The sequence below is a fragment of the Zalophus californianus genome, chromosome 17, assembly GCF_009762305.2.
Source record: "Zalophus californianus isolate mZalCal1 chromosome 17, mZalCal1.pri.v2, whole genome shotgun sequence".
Taxonomy (NCBI): Eukaryota; Metazoa; Chordata; class Mammalia; order Carnivora; family Otariidae; genus Zalophus; species Zalophus californianus.
In genome coordinates, this window is record NC_045611.1 from 41,278,251 (window position 1) to 41,291,350 (window position 13,100).

A 13,100-nucleotide genomic window follows, 5' to 3' on the forward strand; every position below is an offset into this window, starting at 1 on the left:
ACTGTGCTAAATGCTGGCAACACAGTGGTGAGCAAGACACGTCCCACAGAGTATTCACAGTGTGGCTTTTTTTTTTTTAGACACAGAGAGAGAGAGAGAGAAAGAGAGTGTGCACGCGCGAGCTGGGGGAAGGGGCAGGGGGAGAGAAAGCATCTAAGGCAGGCTCCACCCCCAGGACGGAGCCTGACTCGGGGCTCAATCTCACGACCCTGAGATCATGACCGGAGCTGAAAATCAAGAGTTGGATGCTTACCTGACTGAGCCACCCAGGGGCTCCCACAGCGTGGAATTCTTTTTTTTTTTTTTTTTTTTTTTCACTTTTTATGAAACACGGTCCATATTTTTTTATTATAAAGTATAGCTGACATACAATCATATCTCAGTTTCAGGTGTACAACATAGTGATTCTACACATGACTCAAGGCTCACCACAACAGCTGTAGTAACTGTCTGTCACTATACTGCTATCACAGTATTATTGACTATATTCCCTATGCTGTACTTTTCATCTCTGGGACTTGCTTATTTCATACACAGCGTGGAATTCTTAAAGAGCAAGAGAAAATTACACATAGTCTGCTCTTATCCAGACAGCAATTTTTAAAAACGTTATAGAACAAAGATGGGGGGGGGAATATTTCTCAAATTCAGTCAGGGCCCCCCCAGGTTAACATGATGGCTTTGTATCCTATACTTCTTATCTGGGACGCGTACCACAACTGTAATTAGTAGATATTTGCTCAGAGCATGACCATCTCTCCCAATAGCATTTAAGCTCTATAAAGGTAAAGAAGGTGATGTTTATTGCCATTGTTTGCTGAACCCTCAGCATCAAACATGGTACCTTGCCCAGAGGGGCATTTAATAATTACTGTGAAATGAACAGATGATAAGGTCTCTGGTGAACTTTACATGATTTTTTTTTTAAGATTTTTTTATTTATTTGACAGAGAGAGACACAGCGAGAGAGGGAACACAAGCAGGGGGAGTGGGAGAGGGAGAAGCAGGCCTCCTGCCAAGCAGGGAGCCCTACGCAGGGCTCGATCCCAGGACCCTGGGATCATGACCCGAGCCGAAGGCAGATGCTCAACGACTGAGCCACCCAGGCGCCCGAACTTTATATGATTTTTATTTTCTTCTTGGAAACAGCTATATTCTCCAATTGTTTTATGTATACATATGTATACGTGTATATATATATGGACACACACACAAAATGAACTTTATAACCTCTAAAAACCAAAGTAAAGTAATTCTGGGAAAAACATATGAACCACAAAACCAACCCTAAAAACTGGAAGGAACTTGGAAAAAGCAGGCTTGTGGTGGCCGCAGGACAGAGAGCATAAAGGGAAAGTCAGCTCCTGGTTCCCAGACAAGGCAGCTGACAGCCCAAAGTGAACCTGAGCTATGTACGCTGACTTCTCCTCTAGTTCAAAATCCTTGACCACGAGGCAGCACAGCCTGAGAAGAGGACAACACACAAAAAAGAAGCCCAAAGACAAACCAGAAAAGCCACAGTACAAAGGCAGCAAGCACTCTGGGTGGCGCAGGGCCGTGTGCATCAGAGGGGCAGGGCGTGTGCATAGATGGGCAGGGCCGTGTGCATCAGATGGCCGCCAACGCCTCCAGTGGAGAGCCCGCCTCCCTGCAGGCAACAGACAGACTATGGTTTCTTTCATGTGCTCCCCTCGTCCTGCCATCTGGATGCCTTGATTATTCCCCCGGTTCTTCCCCTTGAGGAGATGCCTTTCAAAGCAACATACAAACGTGTTCACATGTTCCCTTATCCTATGCGAGTAAGCACACACCTCACAGACAAGGACCCATGATGCCCTGAGGGAAATACGCTTTCTGCCCCCAGAAGCTCTCAAGATCAACATGGAAAGAGAGAAACAAGATGAATACCGTGAGATCAGTGTCAACAGGGGCTGTCAACAGAGAAAGGATTACACCTGAGGCTGGTGCAAAGCCCGGAGGCTTCCTGGAGGAGGCAGCACGTGGTGGTCTCTCTCTGCCTGTGCTACTGTACTGAGCATGGTCTGGCGCTTGTTACACTCAGCAGGTTTGTAACTGACTCCCTCTAAACGTAACCAAAGTCTACAGTATTTCTGGCCTTATCAACATGGCTTGGTCCACACCTGATGGAAAAGGACAACCCTCAGGATCAGTGCACTTACAATGCCATGGGTTTGGGCCACCTTGTTGCATAAGTCAGGACGCCACTTTTGAAGAGCCAAATAGAAAGGATTTTTCAGGAGATCTTCATCATACAGAGCCATATGGACTTCAGATGGGGCAGAGAGTCTCCTGGGACAAGAAAAGAAAAAGCAGTAAATGACCACTTTGATTTATACAACAAATAAAAGTCCTGATCTGGCAATTTCTAAAAAGCATCTCTGACATGTATTACTCTACTCTACAGGAAATATCAAAGATAACCCACCAATTCCAAGATGACTTTTTTACTGGTTCATTGCAAAAATTATGTTCAGAAATCTTGTTCAGGGGCGCGTGGGAGGCTCAGTCAGTTAAGCATCTGCCTTCGGCTCAGGTCATGATCCCAGGTCATGATCCCCACATGGGGCTCCCTACTCTGGCGGGGAGCCTGCTTCTCCCTCTCCACCTGCTCTTGCCCTGGTGCATGCATGAGCGCGCACTCTCTCTCTCTCTCAAATAAATCTGAAAAAATCTCGTCAAACTCCAAGTCATTGCAAAAAGTTAAAATGGCTATTTTATGCATATATTTTAGTGAAATATTTTAAGCATATAGAGAAATAGAGAGGGATAATGCAAACCTGTCACCCAGAACCACCCAATCTTCACATTTTACCATGTTTGCCTCAGACTTTCTTCTAAGAAATAAAGTATATCGGAATAGACTGGAGGGGCGCCTGTGTGGCTCAGTCGGTTAAGGATCCAACAGTTAGTTTCAGCTCAGGTCGTGATCTCAGGGTCATGGGATCAAGCCCCACATAGGGCTCTGCGATCAGTGCAGAGTCTGCTGGAGATTGTCTCCCTCCCCCTCTGCTCCTCCCCTGCTCATGCTCTCTCTAAAATAAATAAAATCTTAAAAAAAAAAAATAGACTGGAATCCCCCTGTGCCCCTCTCTGATCCCCTAAATAACTCTCTGATCCTCTAAATTAAGGATTAGGACTTCAACATATGAATGGGAGGGGCACAAAAATTCAGTCCATAGCCTAAGCCAATTGTCCCATTATCCTTTTTTGAACAGCCTATCCCTTTTGCACTGGCCGATAATGCTACCTTTGCTACATTCTAAGTTCCCATATATGTGTGGCCTCTTTCTGAGCTCTATTTCAACAGTCCAGACCAGTGCCATCCAACAGATATATGAGAAATGTAATTACACATACATTATGTATAATCATATATGTAATTTAAAATTTTCTAGTAGCCACATGAAAAAGCAAACAGGTGAAATTAATTTTAATAATATATTTATTCTAATCTATCCAAAATAGTATATTTTTAACATGTGATCAGTGTTTTAAAATATTTGACATATTTTACACTCTTTTTTACTCCTACTAAATCTTCAAAATTTGGTGTGTATTTTACATTCACTTTTCAATTCATACTAGCCACATTCAAGGGCTTAAAAGCCACATATGGCCAGTGGCTATTATACTGGACAGAGCAGGGCTAGACCACATTAGTTTACATGACTACAGCTTCATAATAAGCCTTGATATCTCATAGAGAAAGGCCTCCCTCCTTGTTCTCCAAAATTGTCTGGTTATTCCTATTTTTTGCAATATCCCATAAGTTAAAATCAGTTCCTCAATTCCTTGGAAAAAGAATTTTGGGATTTGGGAAAAATCCTTTTGGGATTTTTAGTAGAAATTCACTAAATTTTTGGATTGGAGAGTCAACATCTTGATAATAATGAATCTCATCATCCAGGGACATGGTATGTCTTTCCATGTATGTCTTCTTTGATGTCCTCCAATTAAATTGATTATAAACAACTTTTATTAAACATTATTTGTATAGGGCGCCTGGGTGGCTCAGTCGTTAAGAGTCTGCCTTCGGCTCAGGTCATGATCCCAGAGTCCTGGGATCAAGTCCCACATCAGGCTCCCTGCTCAGCGGAAAGCCTGCTTCTCCCTCTCCCACTCCCCCTGCTTGTGTTCCCTCTCTCGCTGTGTCTCTCTCTGTCAAATAAATGAATAAAATCTTAAAAAATAAAAAAATAAACATTATTTGTATATTCTGTATAGATTTTCTCCTGTTGTGAATGGGGCTTCCATTGCCCCTGGTCTGCTCCATTTACCATACATGAGTGTAGTTTCACTGAGCTATCAGAGAGGAATATGAAAAATGGGCACAGAAAAAGAATCTGAGCCTCCATCTCAAGTGGTGCAATGGAGAATATAAACACCTGTCTTGCAGGACTCCCATTTACATGCTGCCTTCAGTGTTTTTGCCATACCGCATACTAATAGACCACCACTTACTGCTGGCCTACATGGTGTCTTTGTGAGAATTAGAGAAAGGCACCCAGTAGGTACAACAGTCCTGTGCCAGGGCACATGGCTTGGTAAGTAGCTCACAGGCTATTTATCAGCCCCAGTTTGCCAACATCTCACTCTCCTGGGCAGAGTACCTATGCAATAATCTGTGTAATTGTACACAAAGGCTCCACTGTTAGTATTTGACATATTCCTTTAAACACCTACTCTCTTTTCAAATTTATTTTTATTTATTTATTTTTTAAAGACTTTATTTATTTATTTGACAGAGAGAGACACAGTGAGAGAGGGAACACAAGCAGGGAGAGTGGGAGAGGGAGAAGCAGGCTTCCCGCGGAGCAGAGAGCCCGATGCGGGGCTCGATCCCAGGACCCTGGGATCACGACCCGAGCCGAAGGCAGACGCTTAACGACTGAGCCACCCAGGCGTCCCCAAATTTATTTTTAAAAGAACCCTTATTACAACTTTAAATATAAAAACAGTATACTCCAGGGTGCCTGGATGGCTCAGTTGGTTGAGCATCTGACTCTTGATTTGGGCTCAGGTCATGATCTCGATGCTGTGTGCTATAAAACCCTGTGTCAGGCTCCCTGCTCAGTGGGGAGTCTGCTTCTCCCTCTCCCCCTCCCCCTGCTCGTGCTCTCTTTTACTCTCTCTCTCTCTCAAATAAAAATCTTTTTTTAAAATTGCAAAAACAATGGCCATTATGTAAAACCTTGCTAGATACTACTGACTGCCAAACATTCTGAGCTTGAGCCTGAGACCTCTTCTTAAAAAAGAGAAAATTAGATGGGGCACCTTGGTAGTACAGTCAGTTAAGCGTCCGTCTCTTGGTTTCGGCTCAGGATGTGATCTCAGGGTCGTGAGACTGAGCCCCACATCGTGCTCCACGCTTAGTGCAGAGTCTGCTTGAGTTTCTTTCTCCCTCTCCCCCTGCTCCTTCCCCCAACACCTGTGGACTCTCTCTACCTCAAATAAATAAATAATAAAAATTTTTAAAAGAGAAAATTAGCAACTATTAAAGAGCATCAAGTAAACTTACCCTTGATACAATCATATAAATGAAATATGAATAAAAACTGAATTACTTTCTTACTATGTAACAATATTCCAACATGCTTTCCTGGGAAAATGCCAGGACAACACATATAAGTAAGTACATTATGAATTCTGTTATGGCTAATGATAAAAACAGCCCCTATTTGAGAGCATCTTTGGTTCAGGTACTGTGATAACTTCTATTCATCCTCATCCCACTTTAATGTTCATGATAACTATAGGCAACCAATTACAAACAATGCTCACAATACTATTGATGTCATTAGCCCCATATTTTGCAGATGAAGAAACTGAGGCTCAGTTGGCCAACGTGAGGTTATACAGATGTCAGAATTTATTCTAACATCCGCCTCTTTAGCCACTACACCCACTGTGTAAAATAAATATGCCTGGGTTAAGGGTTATATCACAACCCACAGATGCACAGATTCCATACTTCATTTCCCCCAAAGGAAAAGTCACCATGACAGTCACATGGGCCCTACACTGAATTTCCTCAGTCTGGTCCAGCCAGAACTGTCTCTGCTGCAGGCCCTCCTGGGGACTGCCTCAAGGAGGCCCCTGAGCTCCCTGCAAATCCTGTTCGGGGAGGAGCCTAGCCTGAAAAAGTTTACATATAATCTCTTCCTGGACCCCAGAGACAGCTCTACAACAATTCAGGTATTTGACTTGTTGAATTCAATTACTGCAGCCCAAATAATCCTTCTATGAGGCCCTAACCAGAACAACTGGATAATGTGATTTTGCTGGGACCGAGTCACAAGAAAACAAAATTGTTTCTGGTTTCTGACACAATTGGTTCTACATGAGAGAGTACAAAAGTAAAGACACCTTGGACAGAAACCGCATGAGAGACAGGATGCCATACGGTCAGAATGAAGCTGGGAAGGGACCCTCCTTCTGCTCCTCAGACAAGATGCCGGCAGAGCTCCAACCCCTCTACACCCAAGACAGAGGTGACAAGGACAGGCTCTGATGCAGGAAGTAACAACCTAGCTGGGAGGCAAGGAATGTGCATCCACAGAGTAAAACCAACCCAGGGCAGTGCTGGGACAGGTAAGGACCAGAGAAGGGAGCAAGCAGGGAAGGGGGCTGGGGTGGGGAACGGAGGAAGCAGGAACAGGTTCCTGTGGGCACAGAAAACCCAAGAGTAAAAATTTTTTTTTAATTGATGAGAAGATGAGTCCAGGGAAATAACAGGAATCCAAACAGTGCTGGTCAGAGAGGGACAGCAGGGTGAGGGGAGGCCCCTGAATGCCACATCAAAACATTCAGTTCAAAGGCATGAAACACACAAGACTCGGAGCAAGAGCTGCTAGTGAATGGGACAGAGCTTGCTGGGTTTCAGCCCCAAGTCATCTTGTTTTCTCTTGGAAATATTCCTCTTGGTTGCCAATGACTGAACCCTCTGTCCAGGAGTAGGGATTCAAAGAGCGCTGTCCAGTGCTTTTCTCAACCTTTTTGTCCCGGTGCTTAAAAACATGTAAGAATCTAATACAATCAGGTGCTTAATTCCAGAATGGAATTCTTAAATAGGGGGTAAATACTTAACACAGATTAACGCCCTCACAAGTTTTACTTGCAAGAATTCATTTTATATTTTAAAATAACATGAAAAGTAAACTGTTCCTTATAAAACTGGAAAGAGGAGTAAATCCTCTTATAAAACTCCTTTTAAAAAAAATTCCACCCCTGCCTAAGCTCAAATGGTTGGATGATTTATAGCAAATCCAGGGAAATTAGTCAGAGATACCAAATACCCCTGAACACGAGTTATCTGAGGTTAACTCCATGAACAGGAGAGCCAGGCAAGGTCTCAAACTAGTACCGGACATTTCATGGGGGTGGTGTGCACACTTGTGGTTTTGTGGTCTACAACCGTCCCATGAGGCTGGGCAGTCAGGTGTCCCCATCTGGTGACAGTGTACAGCTTGGCTCAGCAGAATCCAGCATAGGAACGCCTGTGACTCCCAGAGATAAACTCCCAGCTGAAATCTCACTGCTATGGCTGTTCTCTCTTTGGTGAGGGCGCTCACCAAAGACCCACACCAGGCATATTTTCCAAAGGATGAGCATTATTCTCCAACTAGTTTAATTTTCGATGCAGAAGGGAAAGGCAAAAAAGGAAAACTTTCTAATTCATCTATGTTTAATAGCAAATGGAAGCAACGGGATGATGTAATATATGATATTGCAGTCACTTATGTCCTCCTGGCCTGTACCATTTATGGATCCTATCCATATTTTTCTCAAAGCTCTACTTCAAAGTGTCCAGTCTGTGCCTGGCCACGTGGCTCCCTGTAGGTACGCTGTAACTGTTCGTCCACTGGAACAAGATGATAGTGGGGTGTTAGAGGAAGCTCAAGCTCCCAGGAGGGGTCATCTCTCAGAGAAGCTGGAAATCCACTGCCCATATCCAGGGGAGGGTGAGGGGCTGACCCCAGGCAGCCACGCAGGCACCGGCAGAAAGCCAGAAACAAACTATATACTCAGAGCTGGCTATGACAGCTGGAATGTGGAGAGTCACACAGGGAGGGAAGGCCTCGGAGCTGGAAGACGGGTGTAACCACTAAGGGAGCAGGAGAGTTTGGAGGAGCACCACCACCCCTGGATTTGGGTCTGAATCCTTTCTAGATCTATCCTCACATGGTCACATTCCTCTGCTCCTCTAGGAGAGGACTGAGTTACCGAACACCAACCTAATCCTGGTAATTCATAAACAAAGGGAGAGACCCACAGAAACACTAACAGTGCAGATGTGTGAATAACAAAGACCCAGGAATTGCACTCATGAGCCCAACACAGTCCAAGAGCCACAAGGAGATGCAATCAAGCCCTTGACCCCCAGGCCCTATGCAGACAGTACTGTTTGCTCTCCCAGTGAAGCTGCCAGGCAGGATGATTTCTGGTGGCAAGCCAGAGTCAGAAGAGCTCACCTAAGGGATCTGCTCAACTTCAGAGCCTCAACTGCTTTCCGGCCACTGAGGCTAGACACAGTACCTGTCCCTGCTCCCATCCTGCCCTTCTCCTTCAGAGGCCTCTGCCCTCCTGATCTTACTCAGACTGGTCCACAGGAAAGACGGCAAAGCAACCTTTCCAACACTGAGGTCTACTACGGGGCAGGAGTCCCCCTTATCCTCAGTTTTGCTTTCCAGTTTCACTTCTCTGTGGTCAACTGGGGTCTGGAAACAGAATATCCGCCTTCTGACATATCGTCAGGAAGTCAATAGCAGCTAACATCACACTCAGTACCTATACCGTTCCCTCACTTCATCTCATCACCGAGGCATTTAATCACCTCACATCATCACAAGAAGGACGAATACAGCACAAGATATTTTGAGAGAGAGAGAAAGAGAGAGAGACCACATTTACATAACTTTCATCACAGTATATTGTTAATAATGATTCTATTTTGTTAGTTATTTTTGTTAATTTCTTACTGTGCCTACTTTATATATTGAACTTATCATAGGTATGTAGGTATAGGAAAAAAAAAAAAACGGACTATAGGGTTTGGTACTATCCGAGGTTTCCAGCATCCACCGGGGGTCTTGGAACACATCCCCCATGGACTAAAGGGGGGGGCTACTACATTCTTCCAGGACTTCCCCTCCACTCCCTAATAAATGAACTCTCAATTTCTCTCCCTGGCATTAAGGGCCTCTCATTCTGGCCTGCCACCCATCTCTGTAGCTTCGTATCCTTCTGCTGTCCCTAAAGCTCCCCAAAGTGATGGGTTCTCCCTCCTTCTATCTATTTTGTCTTGAAAACTACTCTTTCCCTGTCAAGGCCCCCATCTGGTCAGTGGGTGGCTAAGACCCTCCACCATGGAGAATGGCCAAGGCCAGGAGCATCCAGGTCCTGGCCACAAATGGTCCCAAATCTATAGATTAAAGGACAGAGCACAGAGGGAGAGGGAGCCCTGGGGCCCAGCGCTCTGGATCTTCTGAACCGCCTCAATACCATGCTGGGGAAGGTGGACTCAAAACGCTAATATCCCACTAAGATCCCCTGCTCTTCTCTGGGGCTGGGGTGAGTTAATCAAAATAAGGGTCTCTCCCCATGAAACCCATAAACCTGGAAAACCCCAGCTCGCATGCAAACTAGTAGACCCTCCAGTCTCAGGAGCCCCTCCTTCCCTGAATGTCCTAAATCCTCAGTGAAGACGCGTCGTTTGCTCCGTGGCCCAGCACCGGCTGCTAGTGCCCAAGTCCCCAACATCTCCAGGGGCCATGCCCAGCTCGCGCGCCTTGGGCAGTCTATGTTCAACGAAAAGAACTGAACAGATCTAGAGTCCGGAACATCTCTTGGTGCCTAAGTTTTCCTGGAGTAATTTTTACCCAGCAGAACGAAGAGCCCCAGCCCCTGAAGAGGCTGGCAGGCAGGGATTCCCTCCTCCCTCCCCTGCGCCTTCACCACCCCCAGGGACCACAAGGCCCCAGGATCCGGACCCCCACCCACATCCTCCCCCTTCCAGCGGCCCCGCCAGGGGGTCCGCAAACCACGGAGGTCACTCAACTCTTGAACGACTGCCCCGCCCACTGCCCCCAAGTCCGAGCTCCCAGGACCCCGCACCCGCTGACCCGTCCTGTAGTCGCAGGGGTCAGAGGGCGCATTCTTCGCCACCCCGCACTCCAGGGGCAGAGAGAGCCCGGCTGCCGACGGGACCCGCAGAGCGCGGGCGGGGCGGTCCAGCCAGCAAGGAGCTAGGGTCTCGGGGTGCCGCCCAGGGGCAGCCAGCCCTGCCTGGGGGCGCCGCGGGGCGCTGGCCGCGAAGAGGAAAGAGCCCCTCCCCCTTCCAGCTCCGGGGCCCCGCCCGGCCTCTAGGCCCCGAGGCGCAGCCGTCCTGAGGGAAGGGAGGCACGGGGTGACACAGGAGCGAGGACACTTACTTAAAAGGCTACATAGTTTCACTCCCTGTCCTTTTCGGAGCCACGGCGACGCCTCCCGAGCCCGGGACTCTCACCTCGGTGCCCACCACCCCAGCACAGCGGTTCTGCTCCACCGCCCACCTCTTTACTCCGCCGTTGGGCGGAGCCGCACCTGGTCAGCCCAATGAGCGGCCGTCCTTATCCAGAGTGACGTGTGCGCAGAGCAATCATTGAGTCCTCCCAGCCGGGGTGGGGCTCAGGCAGCGCACAGCGTTTCCTACTCAGGCCCGACCAGCCCTGAGTCGCCGACTGCGCGTGCCTGAAACGGGAGGGGGCGGGGCCGAAGCTGATCTGACACTAGAGGTGGGGTCCAAGCTTGGTCCCTGGAAAGCGGGCTGGATCCGGATGGGGAGACCCGGGAGCTGTCCTGCCCTGCGGATCGCCCTTTACTGCTAGGTTTGGAGGACGGAGGTGCCCAGTCCTATGAGGCACACCGCTCCGTCGCTGGCAGGGTCTGGGAGTTAGGGTCCCCGGATTCTGATTCCCTCACTTGCATGGACGCCGCGTGACCTAGGCCCCCCTTTTTTTACCTGGGCCTCAGTTTCCCCATCTTTACGATACCGGAGGATTGGAACTGCCAAGCGCTAGTATTCCAGCACTGTAATGGGGAGAGGAGCAGTGGGAGATAGGGGACCTACACGTGATCTCCCCGCGCGGGGCCCCGCCCATCCCTGGTCTAAGGGATGGAAGTGCCCTCCGAGGACCGGCGGGGGTGGGCGGATCCTAAGAAACCCGACCCAGCAGCCCTTGGCAGCGGCTAAGGCGGAGCGCGCGGCTCCGCGGCCGGCTGGCCCTGGCGACGGCACCTGAGGAGGATGGGGACCACAACCCAGGCTTCGCAGAGAGCCACCTTGGAGGCGAGGGCGGTGCAGCGACTCGGCGTGTGACTCCGAGCGAATCGAGGGAGGATGGACGAGGGGATGAGAGATAGCTAACGGGGCTCCTTCTCTGCGTCCGGTCCGCAGAGGTGCACGTCGCAGGTCTCCAGAGGCTCCGTCGACAACAGCGGAAGCACCGAGCTAGTCTTGGGCCATGAGGAGCGCGCGGGTCGCACGGCCCCGGGCCGCCGTCGGGGCTGACAGCGTCCTGCTGCGCTGAGGGTGTGGACCGCAGAAGGGCGCGGGCTGCCCGGCCGCGCCGGAGCGCACAGCCATGGCGAGGGAGGAGTGCAAGGCACTGCTGGACGCTCTCAACAAGGCGATCGCATGCTACCACCACCTGGTGCTGACCGTCGGCGGCTCGGCGGACTCGCAGAACCTGCGCGAGGAGCTGCAGAAGACGCGCCAGAAGGCGCAGGAGCTGGCGGTGGCCACCCGCGCCCAGCTGACGGCCGCGCTGCGCGACCGGGGCCTGGGCGCCGAGGAGCGCGCCGAGTTCGAGCGCCTCTGGGTGGCCTTCTCCGGCTGCCTGGACCTGCTGGAAGCCGACATGCGGCGCGCACTGGCCCTGAGCACCGCGTTCCCGCTGCACGCGCCGCGGCGGCCGCTGGTGCGCACCGGTGTGGCGGGCGGCGCGGCGGGCGTAGCGGCGCGCGCCCTGAGCGCCCGCAGCTTGCGACACGAGGCGGAGGGCGACTTCGACGTGGACGACCTGCGCGAGCAGGAGTGCGAGATCCTTCAGGTGAGCGAGATGATCCACGACATGGAGATGAAGGTCAACGTGCCCCGCTGGACCGTGCAGGCCCGGCAAACGGCGGGCGCCGAGCTCCTGTCCAGCGCCGGCGCCTGCTCGGTGGGCGCCGTGTCCGTCCAGGAGCGCACGGGGCCCTGCGACCCGAGCAAGGCCCTGGCCGCCACCGTTTTCAGCGCCGTGCTGCTGGCGGCTGTGGCCCTGGCGGTCTGCGTGGCGAAGCTGAGCTGATCGGCACACGACTTTTCCTGCCACTACCGCTCCCTCCCCGGAGACATCCCTCGGGAACGACGGCAATCGCCTGGACTCGGGATGGGAGTGGGATCTGGCACGTTTAAGGGAAGGGGTTCTAAAACCGTGTGTGTGTGTGTGTGTGTGTGTGTGTGTGTGTGTGTGTGTGTGTGTGTGTGTGTACATGGTTTTCTCTTGCTGGCCCGGAGGAGTTAATTTTGCGCGGGCAGCCAGGGCATTACCGCTAATGTATGCAGCAGCTTTATCCCCTATTAATAGAAAACCGTCCACAGTGACCCCAGATTCCTCTGAGTTAATGGGTGACCATGTGTGCTGCTGGGGCGTGTTTACACGGAGTCTGAGTTTGGTGCCCCCACCCCTACCAGCGATCCCCACTCTCCGCATGGGGCAGTTTGAAAGGGGGGTGAGGTGAAGTGAAGTCGGGGGAGGGGAGTTGTTTAGCTCTGTGTGGGTGGTGATTTTGCTTCCTGGACAATACTGTAAGAACATGTAAGCAGGTTTTATTACCTTAATCCTTTTGAGCCTAAACTTAGGACAGTGTGCAAAGAGAAGTCTGTGCAAAGTGCTTTCTCCATGGCGCACCATTGAGCTTCTTGGCAGAGTTTATCCATTAGTTCCGAAAAGCAGCTAGAAGAGGTTTGGGTTTGGGGTTTGGTAGCCTTCCCCACAAGTGCTGACCCTACTTAGGAAACCAGAGAGGACACGTCGAACCCGCCCCCACGGGCTTGG

The 13,100-nt window shown here is 50.0% G+C and overlaps 2 protein-coding genes across 4 annotated transcripts in view; one reads left to right on the top strand and one right to left on the bottom strand.

Moving 5' to 3' along the window:
* Nucleotides 1-10,586, bottom strand: part of ANKRD27 (ankyrin repeat domain 27) — a 50,721-nt gene extending 40,135 nt beyond the window's left edge. For all 3 annotated transcript variants that reach the window (XM_027618893.2, XM_027618892.2, XM_027618891.2), the window contains exons 1-2: nt 10,452-10,586; nt 2,181-2,310 (exon numbers count right to left, since the gene is read on the bottom strand). In XM_027618893.2, the coding sequence (XP_027474694.1) occupies nt 2,181-2,282 (102 nt within the window). In that variant the 5' untranslated portion in view covers nt 2,283-2,310; nt 10,452-10,586. The remainder of the gene's footprint in view (nt 1-2,180; nt 2,311-10,451) is intronic.
* An 841-nt stretch (nt 10,587-11,427) lies between these two features.
* Nucleotides 11,428-12,350, top strand: LOC113936669 (regulator of G protein signaling 9 binding protein). Its single transcript, XM_027620153.1, has one exon. The coding sequence runs from the start codon at nt 11,643-11,645 to the stop codon at nt 12,348-12,350; it is 708 nt and encodes a 235-aa protein (XP_027475954.1). The 5' UTR covers nt 11,428-11,642.
* The last annotated feature ends 750 nt before the right edge of the window (nt 12,351-13,100 follow it).

Coding starts and splice junctions, on each gene's coding strand:
- LOC113936669 (XM_027620153.1), top strand. CDS start 11,643: ATGGCGAGGGAGGAGTGCAAGGCACTGCTGGACGCTCTCAACAAGGCG.